General features: G+C 50.2%; 1 protein-coding gene across 2 annotated transcripts in view; it reads right to left on the bottom strand.

The window, feature by feature from the left end:
- Window positions 1-465: 465 nt before the first annotated feature.
- Window positions 466-19,826, bottom strand: part of Syn3 (synapsin III) — a 410,018-nt gene continuing 390,657 nt past the window's right edge. For both annotated transcript variants that reach the window (XM_059245152.1, XM_059245151.1), the window contains 6 exons: window positions 18,236-18,310; window positions 14,038-14,140; window positions 9,787-9,921; window positions 8,982-9,069; window positions 2,439-2,730; window positions 466-1,190 (listed from right to left, as the gene is read on the bottom strand). In XM_059245152.1, coding sequence (XP_059101135.1) covers window positions 1,058-1,190; window positions 2,439-2,730; window positions 8,982-9,069; window positions 9,787-9,921; window positions 14,038-14,140; window positions 18,236-18,310 — 826 coding nt within the window. In that variant the 3' untranslated portion in view covers window positions 466-1,057. The remainder of the gene's footprint in view (window positions 1,191-2,438; window positions 2,731-8,981; window positions 9,070-9,786; window positions 9,922-14,037; window positions 14,141-18,235; window positions 18,311-19,826) is intronic.

Genomic DNA, 19,826 nt, shown 5'->3' with positions numbered 1-19,826 from the left:
CACTTTGCCTAGCTCTGCGGCAAACTATCTTCGTCATAATGACTAAAACAAGATTGGAGTGGAACTTTTTCTGGAAGAAATTCCAAAAGGCTTCAATGTGTGTTCTGTATTCTGTGTCTCCTAAAGAGAAACACACGCACTGTTTCTGGAGGCTGTCTCACCAGGAGACCTTTTGGAAACTGAGTGGCCTATTGACACCTTGTTCAGAGCAGGTAAAAATGCCAAACCATACAGACTCCATCACCATGTCTTCTGATCCTGCGACAGGGAGCTATCCACTCTCTCTGGTTTCCCATCTAGCCTTAAGGAGGAAAAAGAACAGATTCCGTGTGAGGTCAGAGAGGCACACTCCTGTAACCCTCTCCACAGGGGACACAGGCTCTCTCCTCTGGATTCTTGCTGTTGGCTCTAAGCATGGGTAGCATTGTGTGTGGTTCCCTCTGTTCTGTTCTGAAAGGCCCCACTTGTTGCAGAGGGTCTAGCTTCTTTCCGTTGCCATCAAGGTCCCTGTGAGGGCCAGCTGAGATGGGGCCTTTGTCAGCCTGCTCCCGGCAAGGATGGCACTAGCTTGCTTTAGGTATGTAGTAGGCTCCTGGGCTGGGCTTCCCAATTTCTGTTTGCAAAAACATCATTAAAAAGTATTGCCTCTTAAGTTGCTGAGGTCCGACTACAATGTCTGCATTTGATGGAAGAGAGTCAATGCCTCAAAGAGGGCCTCTGCCCAAAGGCAAGCAAAACACTAATAAGAACGCAAAAAACGAGCCACATAGACATCTCACTCGGTACCAGTGGCAGGGGAGCAAGCATATGGTGGGTGTAATAACGCCTTGTCTGTCTGGAAGGCCCGTGTTGAGGAACCCAGGGGCTCTCAAGGCTACAGCTCAGTCAGACGGCATTGGAATGTCATGGTCAAGGAGGTGGGAATGCATATAGATCATCAGTTCCTGGGTCAGAGGCATCTAGGAAGCGTGTTTCCACCAGGAACCAAGGCTGAGAAGGAGGGAACCAGAGAAAGGCTCCAGTCACTGAGTCTTCCTGCCCTCCAGCTTAGGTGGGGCTAGTCAGAGAAGAGGCTGGCAAAGGACTTCCTCAGGTTGCGGATGGTCTCGGCCTTGGCCTCATCTTCACTTGGGGTCCCTCGATGGGAAGCATCTGATGTGCTGAGGCTGTTCGTCAGGGACTGAGATTTGCTGAAACAGAAAGCAAGGTTTTGGGGATGGTTATGGCTGGGACTCCCAAGGGAATGAGTCTGGGACTGGCTCTAAGGTTGGCTGAGCCCAGTCATCAAAAGATGGTGAGACCAGAAGCCAGACATCACAGTGTGTATGATGTTAGCCTAGAATTTGCAAGGTGGGAGGTATTGCCTTCATTTTCTTAGGTATTGAAATCGGTATTCCCAGAGGCAAGTATTTGGTTTGGATAGACCTTCCAGTAAGAAGTAGGGAGCATGCACAGCTTCCATTCTCCCCCCTCCCCCCGCAACCCCAGGCTGCCCTGTAATTTGTGGGGCTGTTTTAGCTTTAGTGGGCTAAGTCAGGGTCCAGTTATTCTCACAGAGTTCCCAGCATTAGCTAAGAAACCAGGCAGTCCCTGTTCTAGATCCTCAGCTAAGGGAGGCTGGTGGGCATGTCTGTGAGGACTGCCCTGCTTGTTAATCCATGTAGGAGGGCCTGGCCACTGTGGGCGGCACCATTCCCCGGACAGGTGGCTTTGGTCTATGTGAGAGAGCTAGCTAGGGGTGAGTGAGCAAGTGAGCTAACAGCATTTCTCCATAGTTTCTGCTTCAAGTTCCTGTTTGAGTTCACTTCCTGATTCCTCTCAATGGTGAACTGTGACCTGGAAGCTGAAACAAATCCTCTCCTCCCCTAAGTTGTTTAGAAAACAATTTTCCAAGATTTTTATTTGTGTTTTATGTGCATGGGTGCTTTGCCTGCATGTATCTCTGTGCATTATATGCATGTAGAGCCCATAGAGGCCAGAAGAGGGTGTCAGATCTTCTGGAAATTGAGTTACAGACGGTTGTTAGCCACCATGTGGGTGCTGGGAACTGAACCCTGGTCCTCTAGAAGAATGCTCTTAACCACTGAGCTATCTTCTAGCTTTTCTAAAACTGCTTTTTGTTGGAGCGTTTTATCACAGCAACAGGAAACTAGAACAAGCAGGAAACTGATTTGCTTTAGTCACATAAATTTGGATTTGTTTGTTACATCGCAAGTGGTGACTGATACAGGGATCATGAGGACATGTGGAGCCTAATCTGTACTCCCCAATTGCTGGTCCCTGCTACACAAATGCCACTCTATAGGTCCACCTGCCCCTCTCCGAATTCTAGGCAAGGTTTTGTTCGGTCCTTTGTCTCTTAGTTCCTGACCCTGAATCAGTAGAATTAGGACACACTCTAATTCTACTCTCTGCCCATTCAGACTTCAAACACTTACTTGAGGTGGGGATGAGGCGGTGCTGACTTTTGGGGCTCTTCACCCTGCTGGGAGGTGCTGCGGCCCTGCACAGGCGGCCGGGGATGTGAGCCGAGGCTGGCGCTTGGCTTGGAGGCCTGGTTTGGAGAACTGCCACCAGATGCCCGGGATAGCTGTGGAGAACCTGGGGACCTTTGCTGCTGTGGAGAGCCTGACTGAGGGCTCACAGGCTGTTGGCCCTGTGGGGAAAGCCTCTGTTGGGATGGACTTCTAGATCTGGGAGGCTGAGGAGACTGAGCTTGACGAGAGCCACCTACACACAGAAGAAAGGGTTAAGTTTTAATTTGTTTTGGGAATAAATGTGGCTGTGCACTTAACACACATGTTTATATAAACACGTTGTTTATAATGGAAAACAACATAGATGCCAGATCTCAGGGACGTGGTTAGGAACATCAGGAAACAGCTGGATGGCAGGGGATGTAGTTCCATTGGTAGCCCGCTTGTCTAGCATGCACGAAACCCTTTAATTGATTTCCAGCGTGGCTAGGCATGGCAGTGCATGCCTGTAATTCCAGTGTTCAGGAGGCAGATGCAAGAAGATCAGACTTTCAAAGTCATCCTTGATATAGAGAATTCAAGGCCAGCCTGGACTACGTAAGACCTTGTGTTAAAACAAAAACAGCCACAAGAAAGAATCCAGATAATGGGGTGTGGGCCGATTGTCATATGTTATGTCAGGGTAACATTAACTCACCTGTTGACAGTATGTGCTAAGTAGACACCACTAAACAGAAAGAGAAAAAGCGGTTTCTAACATAGCATGTATATTTTTGTTTTGTTTTTTGTTTTTTTGAGACAGAGTTTCTCCATGTAGTTTTGGTGCCTGTCCTGGATCTTGCTCTGTAGACCAGGCTGGCCTCGAACTCACAGAGATCCGCCCGACGTATTTGTTTTTCATTTGAGCATTGATGTGTGGAGCCATATAATAAGGAAACACTGGAAGGCTGCACAGAGTGCAGGCAGGCCTCACACTCCAATGCAGGGATGGATTCGTCGGGCAGTTGCATCAGGATAGGGATTGGACATGCTGTTATAGACAGAATATGTTTTCTTAAATACTCAATGTGACTGCATTTGGAGACAGGGTCTTCAAGGAGGTAATTAAGGTTAAAGGTGAGGTTTTGATGCAATAGGCATGGAGTCCTTATATGAAAAGGAAGAGGTAATTAGGAAGGAAGATATATAGAGTCAAGTGTAGTGACTCGCTTAGGCAGTTGAGGCAGGAGGATTGTGTCAAATTTGAGGCTAGTCTTGGCTCTATGGTGAGTGTCAGTCCAGTCTGTGTTCAGAGTGAGACACTATCTCAGATACCAAGACTTAATTCCCACTTGGTGTAAGACATAGTTCTCCCTCTCTTTCTAAAGACAGTGAACACAAGGAAATGGATTCTTGTCTCTGAAAATGAAGAAGGGAAGAGAAGGCCCTGAGGCAAATGGCAAGTCCCTCTGTGACCAAGGTGACAGCCCTTACTAACCACCAGGGGATGTTGGGTATGTCTCGAACATCTGTGCTTCCGGAGAGGCTAGAGAGTGAGCAGTAGAAGGGGTGGGAGACTTGAGAGAAAATCTGGGTGTTTAAGAAGTTTCACGAGTTTTGTATGTTGACCACTTTTGTGTTTTCTCAACCCAGCGCAGGTCAAACAAAACATCTGTTTTCTCCTTTTGTCTTAGCCCTCCCTCCGCAACCCTGGGTTGATACTATCTTGGAAAACCTGTGTCCTTGTTCATTAACTCATCGACTATTCCATGTGTTTCTCCTTTACCACTGGGATCCATCAGGAGATAAGTTGGTTGTTTCTTACAGCTCTTTGGCAAAGCAAACAACTTCATATTTTTCATTTGGGCATATACAGAAAATATTTTGTATATATAATGTTTTCCTAAGCACAGAATTGACCCTAAAAAGATAAAGTTTATTAAAAGAAAACTTCATGTTCACTGAGCTTGAAAATGAGTTTAAAACAAGCTAATAATGTGATTCTGTTATTTATAGAAATTGGTAAAAACTTTTTAAGTTGGCTTAGTTATTTTCAGTCTGCGTGGTAATTCACTGAACATTTCCTTTAATTGCCTCAATTGTTTTTAAATTAATTATTTTTCAACTCACCCACATGGAGTTTAGCTACATGTTCCTAAAATAATCTCTCTTTATCAAGCTGCTTCTCCTCTGGGCCAGAGAGGAGATTAGAATACACTAGCTCTCCGATATTTATTTATTTATTTATTTAGACAGGGTTTCTCTGTGTATAGCTCTGGCTGTCCTGGAACTCACTCTGTAGACTAGGCTGGCCTTGAATTTACAGATAATCTGTCTGCCTCTTCTTCCGAGTTCTGGGATTAAAGGCGTGTGCCACCACTGCCTGGCTACTCTCTTCTTTTTAAAGAGGTGCCATTCAAAGGTTTAAAGAGTTAGTCTTGGAAAGCGAGGGAAAGGAGGTGGCAGGGCCAGGGGTGAATATAGAGCCTGGGACCATTTGTAACTATTATTATTGTCAGGCAGAGGGGAGAAGGGCTTCATGTGTCAGAAAAGCAGTCTCAATTAGAATTGCTGGTAAGACAGCAGGTATTACTAGGAAGAGCCGCATCATTGCCATTAGCTGTACGTTATTAGCAGTGAGGACTGAGCCCTCTAATGAGTCAGTGCTCTCCTATGGGCAAGTCCTCATTATTCCTCATGGAAGCTGTTATTTCCTCCATTGTCACCGGGGAAATTGAGGTTCGAAGGGGTGTCATGTGGTGGTATTGTGTTCCCCCAAAATATTGTGTACCCTAATAAACTTATCTGGGGTCAGAGAACAGAAAAGCCACTAGATACTTAGGAAAGGCAGTGTTAGCACACGCCTTTAATCCTAGCATTCCAGAGGCAGAAATCCATCTGTTCAAGTTCACCTTGGAAACAGCCAGGCATGGAGACACATGCCTTTAATCCCAAGAAGCGAGCCTTTAATCCCAGGGAGTGATGGTAGAAGGCAGAAAGATATATAAGGCGTGAAGACCAGAAACTAGAAGCATTTGGCTGGTTAAGCATTTGGCTGGTTAATCTTTTAGGTTTTGAGCAGTACAGTTCAGCTGAGAGCCATTCGGATATGAGGACACAGAGGCTTCCAGTCTGCAGAAACAAGATCAGCTGAGAAGTTGGTCAGGTGAGGTGGCTGTGGCTTGTTCTGTCTCTGATCTTCCAGTGTTCACCCCAATAACTGGCCTCAGGTTTGATTTTATTAGTAAGAACTTTTAAGATTCCTGCTACACTGTCACCACTCACCTGAACCCGAAAGGTGGTGCCGAGGAACTGGACTGAACGCATGCATACTATACTGCCGGGAGAGCACTGCTGTTCATTATACAGGGTTTGCTTCAGTGTTGTCTTAACGGCCCCCAGAGCTCTACGTGTTAGAGGTGTCGCCCATGTTTGTGTCACTCTGGGGATGAAGTGGACGGAAGGTATGCCCCTGGGGACCTAATCCCTCCCTCTCTGCGTCTCTGCTGCCACGAGCAAACTGTCTTCCTCCGTGATGTTCCCTCTGCTGTGAATACTGTGTCGTCACAGGTCCCAAACACAGGGCCACGTGCCTGGACCTCTGAAACAGGAGCCGATAAAGCCTCTCTCCTTTTAGAGTTGAGTTCAGGTGTTTCATGATGGGAACACAGGGGTGAACGTCTGCCATCTCCTTTTGTTGAACTCTCCCCATTTTCCCCAGAAAAAAGAAGTAAACCAGCGCAGTAAGAAAGATGGGTGGACAAGCCCTGTGTGTGGCTAGCAGGTTATCGTCCACAAAATGTTTCTGTTCTTAATGTAAAGGGTTCTGAGTTATTCGAGCTGTGGAGACTTGTCACTACAGAGAATAAAACAAACCTTTGGGAGAAAGACTCAGAAAGAAATGGGGAGGCTAACTTTGGCCTCTGGAATGAACACAGTTTGGGATATGTTATTATATGTCCTCTGCCCCATGAGTGTGTGCGTGTGTGTACATGCATATATGTATGCACAGGTACAAACCTGCATGAGTGTGTGTGTGTGCATGCACATCTGTATGCACAGGTACAGACCTGCATGAGTGTGTGTGTGCTTGTGAATAGCTGTATGCACAGGTACAAACGTGCATGAGTGTGTGCGCGCGCGTGCGTGTGCACATCTGTATGCACAGGTACAGACCTGCATGAGTGTGTGTGTGTGTGTGTATGTGTGTGTGCACATCTGTATGCACAGGTATAAACCTGCATGAGTGTGTGTGTGTGTGTGTGTGTGTGCGCGCGCGCGCGCGCGCACATCTGTATGCACAGGTACAGACTTGCATGAGTGTGTGTGTGCATGTGCACATCTGTATGCACAGGTACAAACCTGCATGAGTGTGTGTGTGTGTGTGTGTGTGTGTATGTGTGTGTGTGTGCACATCTGTATGCACAGGTACAAACCTGCGTGAGTGTGTGTGTGTGCTCGTGCATAGCTGTATGCACAGGTACCAACCTGCATGTGAAGGTTAGAGGTCAATCTCTGTCCTTTTTTTGACACTGAAACTCTCCCTCTTCTGAGACAGGATCTCATACTGTAACCCAGGCTGGTCTGGCACTGAATTCACCTGGTAGTCCAGACTAGCTTCACACTCACAATAATCCTCCTGTCTCAGTTTCTTTTGTGCTGGGACTCATCATGCCTTGTTTGTTATATTCTGAGAAGACTATGGGACCACAGATACTGAGAATTAAAATGCTACCTAACTGGATTTTGACAAATAATGGTAACTTTTAGTCCACGGTTAAATATAATTTTGACTATTGTGCATACTTTTGGAGAATATTAGGGGCAGTCAATTTCAAAGGCATTTATATGAGAAAGTAAGCTAATCTGGAGGATTATGTTAAGTAAATGGAGTAATGGGGAAAGGAAAGAAGGAGAGAAGGCTGAAAGGGATGAAGGGAAGGAGGAGGGGTTCTTTCACAGAGAGCTGTGGAAGAGGAAGCCATCTGGTGTCCGAGGCCCATTCCTCCCAAGAAGCAATGAATCTGTCGCTTTAATAGATGTGACTAGAAAGTTCAGGACAGGATGGAAAGGCCTTCTGTCGAGATTGTAAGGAGGGCATCTCCATGCCAAGCTGCTCTGAAGCCCGATCTGGCCCAGAGCAGCCAGGCTGAGCACACTGATCTGCTACAAGGGACATGCTTGGCAGGTGCTCCCCTGGAGCCCATGCGTGGGAAACCCTCCACACGTGACCTTCCTCCAGCAAGTCTTTAGCTGGTCTCATGATTCTCCCCGCTCTTGTTGTCCATCCCGAATCCACCCTCTAACAAGCCATGGCTCTTTTGGAGTAGATCAAGGATGGTTCTGTGAAAGAATGTCAGCAGTTGCGGGTATAATGTTCTGGGCTTCTTTTTCTCTTTCTCTTTCTCACTCTGGCTGGTTGGCTCACAAATGTATACTCAGGCACCACTAGTGGCTGGAAATAACATTTCCCAGAAGGTTTGAGCGTCCAGGCTTGAAAACCTGCCATCTTTCATTGTGTCTTCTGGGCAAAGCTTCGATTTCCTACTTGGGGAAAGGGATACACTGATGCTCCCTCTGCAAAGTGGCTGTGAGGATGGGAATGGGGACAGAAGGGAATGGCCCCAGCAGGCCTGGCAGCCCCACTGCACTCTCTTCCTAACTCCTTCCCGACCTTAAGGGGACAGCAGCCCTCCTAACTTCCTCATCCTGCAGATGGAGGAGTGTGCACAGCCCAAAGATAAAGGATCAGGATGGATTGTCTAGACCAGCAGTTCTCAACCTGTGGGCCACAACGCCTTGGAGGTTGTCAAGTGACCCTTTCTCCAAGTTCGCCTAAGACCATCAGAAAACACGGATATTTACATTATGATTCATAACAGGAGCAAAATTACAATTATGAAGTAGTAATGAAAATAATTTTATGGTTGGGGGTCACCACAACATGAGGAACTGTATTAAAGGGCTACAGCATTAGGAAGGTTGAGAACCACTGCTCTAGGTGTCTTCAGCAACACATTTTTATTGATTTAGTTATTATTTAATCGCTCTGTGTCTATGCACACACCCTTGGGTCCTACCTTACTCCCTGTAGACCAGTGGTTCTCAACCTTCCTTATGCCGTGGCCCTTTAATACAGTTCTTCATGCTGTGGTGACTCTCAAACATAAAATTATTTCATTGCTACTTCATAACTGTAATTTGCTACAGTTATGAACTGTAATGAAATTGGCTGATATGCAGGTTATTCCATCTGTGACCCCCGGGGGGCCATGACCCACAGGTTGAGAACCCAAAGTCTGCCATTCCAGCTAGACTGCGCTGGTCAACAAGTTCCCGAGAGCTGCCTGTTCCTCCCTTCCTCCAGGGCTGGAGCTACAGGCATGCTTGGCTATGGCCAGCTTATTTACGTGAGTGCTGGGGATTTGAACTCACGTTCGCACAGCAAGTGCTCTTCCCTGCTGAACCACCTCCCCAGTCATCCTCATTGATGCAGTGTTTCTCAGTGGCTGTCCTGAGTCTTACCTTGTGGAGGTGGCCTTGGCTGCGGCTGTCCTAGCTGAGGACCCAGCTGGCCTTGCCCAGGAGATTTTGCAAGTTTAGTTTGTGGACCCTAGAGCGAGAGAAGAGAAAGGAAGCCTGTGGCAGACAGAGTTTCTGGGTGGGAGTCAAGGCCTTATACAGTTTTATTTTATCTTTTTAAAATATCACTGATGTAAGACCCATGATGCATGACTCTTCAGTGTCCCTCATGACAGATTTTCAGCCCAGCCATGGAGGATGCTGCATATGCCCTCTCCCTCCTGCTAGCTCCTTGAGTTTAACTCCTATCCCCATGGCTATGAAGGGATGAGTCTCTGTGGGAGAAGCAGGGACTGGGGTTGGAGGAGGATTTGAAACTTGCTTTTCCAGGGGGCCGGCCAGCTGGTACATTCTTTGAAGAGGGTCTGGTAGTCCCTGGTGGGGCCTCTGCAGAGGAGGGGTGGGGGAGCTTGCCGGGTTGGGGAGTGGGGAAGCAGGAGACACAATAGTCTCTATTGACTTGTGCTTGGGGAACACAGGACACATGTGTACACACACACACAGGTGCACACACCCAAGCTCAGGCCCAAGATGGGGACACAGAAATCAACACTGTCAACAATCTGTGCAAAGGCTGATGGGACAGGAGTTTTCTTCTTGGGGGACGAGGGAAGGGGGGAAGGGCTCCGGCACTCCCCTGTCCCCACCCCATTGTCCTATACGATGCCTGCCTGGGGTTATCTCCATTGGATCCTGGGGGTTTTCATTCCGGAGGCACTAATCCCCTTTGTTCTCGAGGGAGCCTTACCCAAGGTCTCAGGGGTGAGGGCACCATGCTGCCTGGCACCAGGAGTTGGCTCATCTTGGAGACGACAAGGTCGGCCATTAACTGCTTGTCCTCTTCTACATGCTCTCCGATCAGGGGCATTGAACTATCCATGACCTGGGGGAGGAAAAGGAAGTTGAAGGGCTTCCTGTTCTGGGAGTGTTGACGCTGAGCTCAGAACAGAATGACCACTAGATGGCAATGTCCTCCATGCAAACAGCTCAGCTGTGCTCTTCCTGCTGCCTGGGTCCCCAGTAGACATCTGTTCTGTTTCCTTCTCAACAGACTTCTGGATTCAGTTCAACTCAGCCTCCACATGCCGGAGTCCAGCAACGTGACCAGGGCCGGGGGAGCACGTGCTGACCTTTTCTGTACTTTTCTTTGGGGCGTCGGTCTCCGCCCCCTCATTTCCCACCCCAGCTTCCTCCCAGGGTTGGGACTGGCCCCCTCTCTTCTGGCCCAAGGTTGACAATGTCCTCAGAGCTGGGAACAGTAATGGGGCTCAATCACAACAACAACCAAAAATTGGACGCAGGCTGGAAGTGACCCAGGGTTTATGGAGAAGACAGAAGAGGACAGGGCCCCCGGCAGGATGCAGTCCCGACATGAATCTCATTCCCTGGGAACCAGGCTGTTCTTACGGAAGAGGGGTGACAGTCCTGGAGGGTCATGTTGGCCTAGTCTACTTTTATAATAGATGGGGAAACTGAGGCTCAGAGATGAGAGCCAGTGGGCCAGGTGATCACTAGGCACAGGCAGCTGACAGTCTTAAGGGAACACAAAGTCTTGGTAGACCTGTGACAGACCTGTGCTGACTACCTCTCTCCTCTCCTGCAGGAATCCAGTCTTCCTCTGTCACCTGCCTCACCCTGTCAAACCGTCTTTGCCCTTTGCCCAGCTCTGGGGTAATCAGACAGTCTCATTTCCAGATCCTGTACCCAACTCTCTGTGCCCACCCCTCACCTAGCCAACTCCTTATCCATCATGAAATACCTAGTCAGCCAGAAGCCCCTTCGGGACCCCACAAGTTCCTAGGAGCCCCTCTGTACCTGTGTCTTTGCTGAGCTCACATGACTGTCCCTTTGGAGAGCTTAGTCCCAGAACTATCGTTTGCCATCTGTAAGCCTAGGGAGTCAGGGGTGTCCTGTGTTCACCCTGGGAAGGCCCTGACAGGACAGTTTCACTGGGCACTGGTGAGATACGGGGCACTATTCTAAGAGCCGGGTACAGGTGACATCAGCTCTATCTTAGAGCAGCACTTTGCTGCCCGGGATGTGGTAGAGTGCTCTCACTTAGCATGTTTGGGGCCTTCGCTTCCATCCCCAGCACTATAATCCCAGCATTCCGGAGATGGAGGCAGGGACAGGAGACGTTCAAGGTCTTCCTACATATCGAATTTGAGGGCAGCCTGGGCTACATGGGACCCTATCTCACAACAACAACAATCTTTGAGGCTTATGGTTATTCTGATTGTCCTCACCAGAGTGAAGAAACCGAGGTCAGACTGGGAGGTTCTAGGGCAGCAGGGATCTTCTCACCAAGCACTGGGTGGCTCTGTGGTAAGGCTTTGGATGCGGCAGCCTGGGTTCCAAGCCTGTGTTCTGCTATGGACGTACTAGGGGAAGTCTCTTGTCTTCTCTGGGTCTACTTTTCGTCAACTAAGGGTTCAGGCAGCTGCTAAGACCCTCCTGGCTGTAATTTTCAGGGAATTGTGGGTACAAGCACCCAGTGTGCCTCGGGGACTGAAACACAAACCAGGGCATGGATATGGATCCCAGAAGGTCCTGTAAACTGTCCCTAAATGGAACTCCTGCCTGGGTCACAGGCAGTCTCCATCAGCAGTTATGACTGTCCTAGGGCCTGTCTCCAGGGGTCCTGGGCTCCTGGCACCTGGCCTGTGGTTCTTCCTCCCACCATGCCTGCTGCTTTGCCCTGGACTGTCCCCACATTCTCTGCAGTGGAAAACAGACACGACACGGAGCCTGAGGTCAGGACCTGGAGTCCCCGTAGTGGACACAGCCAAAGGAAGTGGACCGTCACTCCCCCCAGGGAAACATTTTTTCCCAGTGAGCAAGGTCATCCCCTGGGCCAGGTCAGAGAGGACAAGGTTCAGCGTGTTTCCCCCCGAGCACCCTCACTGAATGTGCCGCACAAACGCTGTGCTCTCACACAGAGGTGGCTGAGAGACAGTGTTCTTGGATCTCTGCTGCCTCTTTCCCCCTTACTGGGAAAAAATACATTTTTTTTTATTCCTAGGAACAGGCTCCCTCTCTTCCTGATCCCATCCCAAACCCCAAAGGAAAACAATTCCCTAATGTTTCTGAGGGAAAAAAAAACCCCAAATCTGAAAGCCATCTTTTTTATTTGTTTGAGATTTTTCTGGAACATTTTTGAAAAGTTGTTTTCTTGTGTTTAGAAGACCCAAAGTGGCTTTTTTGTTTGTTTGTTTTTAAATGTGAAGTGTCTTTCATTTCTGACATCCTCCCAGCCCCTAAGTGTCTGGAACTGGGGCCTCTGGGTATAGACAGCTTTTTGTGAAAGTGGAGGGATTTCAGAGACGAGCTCACTTGTGTGTGTGTGTGTGTGTGTGTGTGTGTGTGTGTGTGTGTGTGTGATGTGTGTGTATGTGTGTGGTGTTGAACCAAGAGAGGAGGGAAGCAGTTCATGCTGCTCTTTTCACGTTTTAAAGATTTATTTATTTGGTTTGTATGAGTGTTTTGCTTGCATGTATGTATGTGTGTGCATATTCTGGATAGCTGTGAGCCACCATGTGGGTGCTGAGAACCAAACCTAGGTCCTCTGCGAGAGCAATGAGAGCTCTTGACTCTAAGCCAGCTCTCTTGACCCCTGGGGTCACTCCTAATGGGATAGCAGCCCTCTCCTACTCTGTTGACACATCTGAGCCCCATTTATCTGGCTTAGAGCCTGGTGCCCAGAGTGAAGAAATGAGTGTGTGTGAGTCCCAACCAGTCGTATCTAGTGTCCTAGTGAGGGAAGGCAGAGTTGGGTGGTTTACCAGGAGCTGCTGATGTCCCAAGTGAAGAGGCCCTCGACTCACATCTGTTCTGGGAATGGTCAGAGGAAAAGTGGTCTCTGACTTGAGGTGAGGACGCAGTCCTGCACAGAGATGCCCATTCACCTGGCGGTAGCATCCAGCCTTTTTGGGGGCGGGGGGGGGGGCAGCTAGTGAGACGGTCTCTGGTCCTGGGCTCCCACTGCCAAGGCAGCCTTTTCCTGACCTGGTGGTACACCTTCCTGCATTACCATACTCCTGCCCATTCAGTTACCTGGTGCTGTTTGCTTGTTGGTCCTTGGGCAGTGGGGCAGACATGCGGGACTGGAGGACTGGCTGGCTACTGAGGTCATCCCAGCCCACACCCGTGGAGAGGCAGCTGCAGGGGAGGGTGGCCACAGGGCTTCCCTCATGTGTCTGGGCCTGGCGTCAGCCCGTTCCTCCCTGATAGACTGAGAAGTGAGGCCCATGGAAGGAGTGAGCTGAAAGGACCATGCACAACCATGGAGCTGGGAGCTGGGATTGGAGGGGAGCCCTGAGGCCGCAGGGATGTTTTAGGTTAAAGCTGCAGAACTGTTGGAGGCTGGGAGGGGAGAGGAAAAGGAGCCCCTGAGGAGGTTAGGAAGGGGTTGTAGAGGGAAGAGGATACTGTGGGATGGAGGGATGCATGGCTGCAGAAGGGTCTTTGGAGTGGTTCTGGGTCCCAGTGCCCATCTGTGAACATCTCTTACAACTCTATTTCTGGTAGTTCATCTGTCCCTCCAGCCATACCCTGTACAATGGTGTCCCTTTGCTTTTCTGTTATCTTCTCTTGCAAATTCTGTATCTACTGTGTTCCAGGCTGCCTCAGAATTTCATTTGTTAAGTTGAAAGAACTTAAGAATGGAACCCTTGCACGGTGAGAAAGGAAATGCATTCACGTCATATCCTTGAACACCGAGGACACTGGACACTGGCCCAGAAGCTTGTGGACTCTTAGCTTGACATGTTAGGAAAAATTGTACCCTGAGTCTGAACTCTGAGGTCAGGGTGCTGAGCAGGAAGGCTCCCTCTGTTGCTGCAGCTGAGGTGGGTGCGTGAAGCACCCTGGGAGGGGCTCCCTATGCCCTGAGCTACACGTGGCAGGCCAGGAGCCAGGACATGGCTGCCATGCTGGGGGTCATCTTGGAGTTTTTCCTGCTGGGATGGTCCAGGCTGGAACCCCCTGCTCCATTCCTCACCTCGATGATATAATCTCTGCCATCCTTGCTGTGGACAGCCTTGACAGCACATATGTCTAGGCCGCCGAACATTTCTGAGCAGCTGTCCACCCATAGCCTGTACCTGCAAAGACAGACAGACTGACAGTGAGCATGGGGTAAGAAGCAAGGTAAGAGGTCAGAAGGAGACAGCAGTGAAGGAAGACCAAGGGTAGGGGCACTCAGGAAGCAGGGAGAGAGGATGGAGGAGGAAAGGGATAAGAACCAAGAGGTCTCAGAGACCCACGGCCACCCTTTTGCTGCTCCAGGACCTTGGCTCTGCAGCAATATGAAGCTTGCCTTGCCCAATCCAGAGCCGTCCGGACTCCCAGCCACCCCTGCAGCCCTTTTCCCTTGGGAAAGCTATTTGAAGGACTCTAAAAATCCCTCCAGGCTACTCTCCCTGCTCAGAGCCCCAGCCAGACAAGAGCCTTGGGGGACAAAGGGCCTCATTCTCCCCGAGCAGGGGAGAGTGGGGGGCAGGGGAGCTCCTTCAGACAGCTCCTGACTTGCCTGGGGGCCTGGCCCTCTGGACCAATTGCTTTTGTTCCTCTTCCAGTGACTGACAGCTGCAGGGCCAGTTTGCTTTGCTGGGGACAGATCTGGGCTGTGAACTTTGACCCTACAACAAGGGGTTGGTTGTATCTGGGGAGATCTTCTGGGCATGCACTTGGCTTTCCTTGTGGCCTGGATTTGGGAGTCACAGGGGACTTTGTGTCAATGTCCCCGCTTCTCTCCCCACTCTCTAGGGTCACACTGGACACTCCAGCTCTCAGATCTATTTGTGTGTTTGAGCCATGTGGCCTGGAATGAGGAGCAGCGAGCATGGCTGACGATTTCTAAGAACTCACTAACTGCTCCCCTATCAACCCCGGCCCACTGAGGCCCAAGAGAAGGGCTCTCTCCAAGGTTACGCAGCAGTGCAGTAACACGGTCATGCTCCTCTAGATCTCCAACCTCGTTCTCTCATCCAGCTGCAGCCAGGAGCATGCTGGGAGCAGACGGCGGCGGCGGCGGGATGAAGACCCATTCTGTGCCCGGCAGGCTAGCTCCTCATTGCTTCTCACCCCAGCACAAACTGATCAAGGAGGGAGGGTTGAGGTCAGTTTTTCAGATGAAGAGGCCGAGAGAGTTAACAACTAACAGTCTGGCTTCCAATCTGCGTCCAGGTCGTAAGCAAACGTGTTGGGTAGGAGCACATGTACACCCTCACGAGTGGCAGGTCCAAAGTGAACCTTGGGTGTTGTTTCTCAGGAGCCTTCTACCTTGATTTTTTGAGACAAGGTTTCCACTGGACGTGGAATGTGCTGAACAGTGTGTAGTCTGGCTGGCGAGCGAGTGAGCCCTAGGATCCTCCCATCTCTTTCTCCCCAGGGCTGGGATCACAGCTGCATGCTTCCATACCTGCCTGGCTTTTTCATGTGTGATCTGGGGATCAAACCTATGCCCTCATGCTTGTGTGGTAAGTACTTTATGGACCGATCTGTCTCCCCGGCCTGTGATCTGGATGTTTGTTATTTCCTTAGTGATTTTGGATGAACCTCTCCTTCCTGGTGCCTCAGTTTCCTTTATTTGATGCTTCTTGTTCTTGGGACTCACAAGGAGAGCGAAGCCCATGTACCTATGAACGGCCAGCTTCTGGGCTCTACCCTGTGTCATTGGGAGGCCTCTATCTATTCTCAATGCTTCATACAACGCTCTGACCGATGTGCAGCCACATTTGGCGACAACGTTGATCCTTGGGGCTTTGAGAGGCTTCTGGGGGCCAGGTGTTAGAGCTACTGTATTTGACGCTGGTGGCTGACTCATGGGACACAACGTGCTCATGGAGCATGATGCCTGAGACACACTCATGAGTCAGGTTCTTCTCATGAGAGATAGAAGTCTAGACTTAGGACTGGAGGCAACTGGTTTCCAGAGATTATTTTCAAATGATGAACATGTAGGTCATGTGTGTGCATTATCCCAGGGGCAGGGGCCCCAGGGGCCAGGAAATACTGGAAAGGTCCCCCTTCAACCAGGTAGACTAGCACTAATCAAACTGAATGAAAATTGCTCAGGACTCAGGCTACCCCACAAGAGGTGAACCACATAGGGCCTGGGCCTGCTTAAGGGACTCCAGGGGCTTTGGAACTATAGAAATGGGACTGGGGGGTTCTGTCCAGGCCATGAGCACAGCTCATGGCTGTCTGAGGGACAGTGCATGCTAGGTTGAGCAGACCCTGTCCTGTGAATGTTCCTGTGGAGTCACCCCTGTGGATGGTGGTGTGTTGTAGATCTCCACCATAAACTTCTGAGGAGAGGTAAGACTTCCTGGGAAAGGCATGAAGAAGAGGGCACCGGCTGTCCATGAATTCTCCCCTGTGGGAGGGGTGTCCCTGGTACTTGGTACACCCCACAAGACCAGCCAGTACAAGGGAGTTCCCAGATGGAAGCTGTAGCAGCAGCTGGGCTAGGGCTGAGAAGGGCAGGTACCCACCTTGGCAGGGCCTGTGCTGGGGTTAGCCTTCCACCCTGGCAGGCCTGTGCTGGGGTTAGCCTTCCACCCTGGCGGGGACCTGTGCTGGGGTTAGCCTTCCACCATGGCAGGGACCTGTGCTGGGGTTAGCCTTCCACGCTGGCAGGGGCCTGTGCTGGGGTTAGCCTTTCTGATGGCATGCAAACTTGCTTTCATCTTCTAGTTGAAGAAGTTCAGAACTGTCTCTTAGCTTATCTAGAAGGGGCAGGGGCATTCACCTCGGTTCATCTGGCTTTCTGAGCTTATAGACCCTGAGCTGGAAGTTCACAGGGCCAGGGCTGATGTCTCTTTTCCCCACCACTTTCTCCAAGGCGCAGCTCTAAGACTGCAGTGAGTGCCTGTGACATAGTTGTAGAGATGAAAGGAGAGCTAGATCCTTCAGGTTATCGCTCGTTCTTTAGGATGGAATGCTGGCACCCATTCCCTCAGGAGCCACTCCCAGCCTCTCCTTCCCTAAATTTCACTGGGTGCCCCTTCTCCCTCCTGCCTCAAGGGTTGAGGGCATGCTGTCCTAGCATTACTGCATTCGGCTGCAACTGTGTCATCCCTTAGACAAGTGGGGAAAGATGGTTGTCGTTAGCGCAGGTGGGGCCGTCACTTTCCCTCCTACTAAAGACTGCTCAGTATGCAGCGGTACCTCCCTTCCCAGGTCTCAGCCATGGTTGCTGCAGAGGTTGGCCCCACTCCAACCTCTAGAGTAGAAACTGGCCATAGGTTTTGTCAAACATGGACCTGCAGCCTTCTCAGCCAGTGATTGGCTTAGGGGTGATCATATGACGGCTAAGCAGCCAATAAGGTTCTATTCCAGGTTTTTGGACGAAATGACGGGGAAAGATGCTTTCTTTCTGTCAGACTAGACACTGAGGCTTTAAGCCTGGTGATGCTGTGAACCGTTGTTGGAAAAAGTGTGATCCAACACAGCCATGAAAGAAATGATTTCAATGGAGCGGGTGGAGGTGGGGTCTTAGGTCTCTCCTGAAAACATGCCTCTCAAGTTTTCCTCAACAAAGGCTAATTCCCAAAGCACAAACTAATATGCTCTGTTCTGGTGCTTGCTGCTGACCCGCGGTTCTTAGAGGAGGGAATCAGTTCCCTTTGCCTTGGCCTCTTTACTGCTCAGCACACTGTGGCATGCAGCAGGCTCCAGTGTCCTAGGGAAGGTGTGTGTGTGTGACTTGTACGGAGAGCAGGTGCTCAGCCCCCTCAGCTGAGGAGGCCATACAGCAGTGCTTAAAGGGACAGAGACCTGTAGGTCCCTCAGCCACAGTGCACCCCAAAGCACTCACAATTTAAGTGGCTTTTCTCTCTTCCTGTGGTCTGAGGAAGGCCCATCTCCATTTTTATGATGTTTTAATAACCACGCTTCCTCCCAGTTATCTGCAAATGACTGGGGACTGGTGAAGGCTTCAGTCTCTCTTACTGAGGCAGCAGGGCAGGCCCCAAAAGATCCCTGGACTTGAGGCCAAGACCTCAGTGTTCCGCTGTTACCTCCAGAGCGCGGGGCAAACCACTTCCCTCCTCTGAACTCGTACCGTCTGCAAATGTTATTTTGACAGGTGCCCTGCTGTTGCTGCTGACCATAAAGCAGAGCAAACCGGGAAGTGGATGGAGTGCCGTTCCATGGATGCTGGTGCCTCTCTCCACACACCCCTTGTCTCTTACCTCTCGGTCATGGCCACCTGCTCCAGCATGGCAGAGCCTGTGTTGGCCTTCCAGTTTCCAGAGATGGAGGTTCTCCTGGGTTAGAACAAACCATACATTGAGGTCACTGGGGATGTCTGTCACTCATCTGCTGTCCTTCTTCACTTTGGTGGTTAGGAGATGTTTTAAACATCTGGCCCACATACACATGTGCGTGATGCCCACAGAGTCCAGAAGAGGGTATCAGATACACAGAAACTGGAGTGACAGAAGCCCATTAACTGCCATCTGGATGCTGGGAACCAAACCCTGGTTCTCAGCAAGAGCAATAAAATGCTCTTACTGCTGAGCCATGTTTCCAGGCCCCAGATTAAAAATCAGATAAAATGGCACAAGTTTTGGTCCTACAGTGTCCCCATTCCAGATCTCCCATGCTAAGGCTTGACCTTTAGCATCTGATGGTGCTATTGGGAGGTGTGGGGACCTTTAGCAAGTGGTGCCGGGGGGTGGGGGAGGAAGTTAGGTCTTGGGGGTCATGCCCTTGAAGGGACCCAAGACCTTCTTGCTTCTTTCTTGGCTTCCTGGCCACTGTGAGGTGGGTAGCCTTCATGACTGTGTTACCACAGGCTCAAAGGAACAGAGACGAGTAACCATGAGCTAAAACCCGTGGAACTGTGAGTCTGAACAAACTTTCAGTGTACCACCTAGTGATTCTGGAATTTTTTTTACAGGTTTTAAAATATAGGGAAAAAATGATCTTAGGGAGGAAGTGATTACTTTCTCACGGTGAAGAGTTGGGGAGGCTTTGTGACCTCTGCCTGCCTTGCAGCCACGGCTGCCCTCCTTCTTGGTGCTTGCCCACACATGGCTCCTGTCCCACACACTCACTTTCCCCTTTGTCCCTGGCAGCCTATGTTACCACCTTTCCTTCCCAGGTCATCTTTCAGGCTTCATTTGAATGTGGCTCCCGTGCAGCACACCTTCTTGGACTTACGCGGACTGCCCTGCCCTGCCCTGCTCCCTCTTCCCCCTTTCCTTGGCACTGTGCTCATCTAACCTGTCCTGATGGAGGAGAAGCCCTAAAAACAGGGAACATGCTTCGCTCCATCCCCTGGGCACACAATTCCAATGGGACTCAACATGCAGTAGGTGCCCAGTAGCTACTGACTGGGTGAGGGGTGATGTATGCTGGGGAGAACCCGGGACACATTTGGACCCCTGGAATCCAGTCCCCAATTAAACGCTCTATTTTATGGCATCTCTTCGCAGCAACAGAACTGTCACCAAGACACAGCCCATCTCTGAGGAAAGCCAAGGCAGGAGCTTAAGCAGGAAGCTGGGCGCAGGAACTGAGACAGAGATCACAGGATGCTGCTCTTCAGTTCAGTTACCTTCCTTCTACAGCCCAGGCCCATCTGCCCAGAGATGGCGCCACCTACAGTAGGTTAGGTCCTCCTCCACCAATTAGTAATCAAGAAAATGCCCCACAGACACAGCAACATGGCCGATCTGATGGAGGCGATTCCTCCACAGAGTCTCTCTTCTCAGCTATGCTGAGGTTTGTGTCACGTTGACAGAAACTATGACAACAATGATCGCAGGGTCAGCCTAC

This window comes from Peromyscus eremicus, chromosome 18 (assembly GCF_949786415.1).
Source record: "Peromyscus eremicus chromosome 18, PerEre_H2_v1, whole genome shotgun sequence".
Taxonomy (NCBI): Eukaryota; Metazoa; Chordata; class Mammalia; order Rodentia; family Cricetidae; genus Peromyscus; species Peromyscus eremicus.
This window is presented reverse-complemented; position numbering and strand designations above follow the sequence as displayed.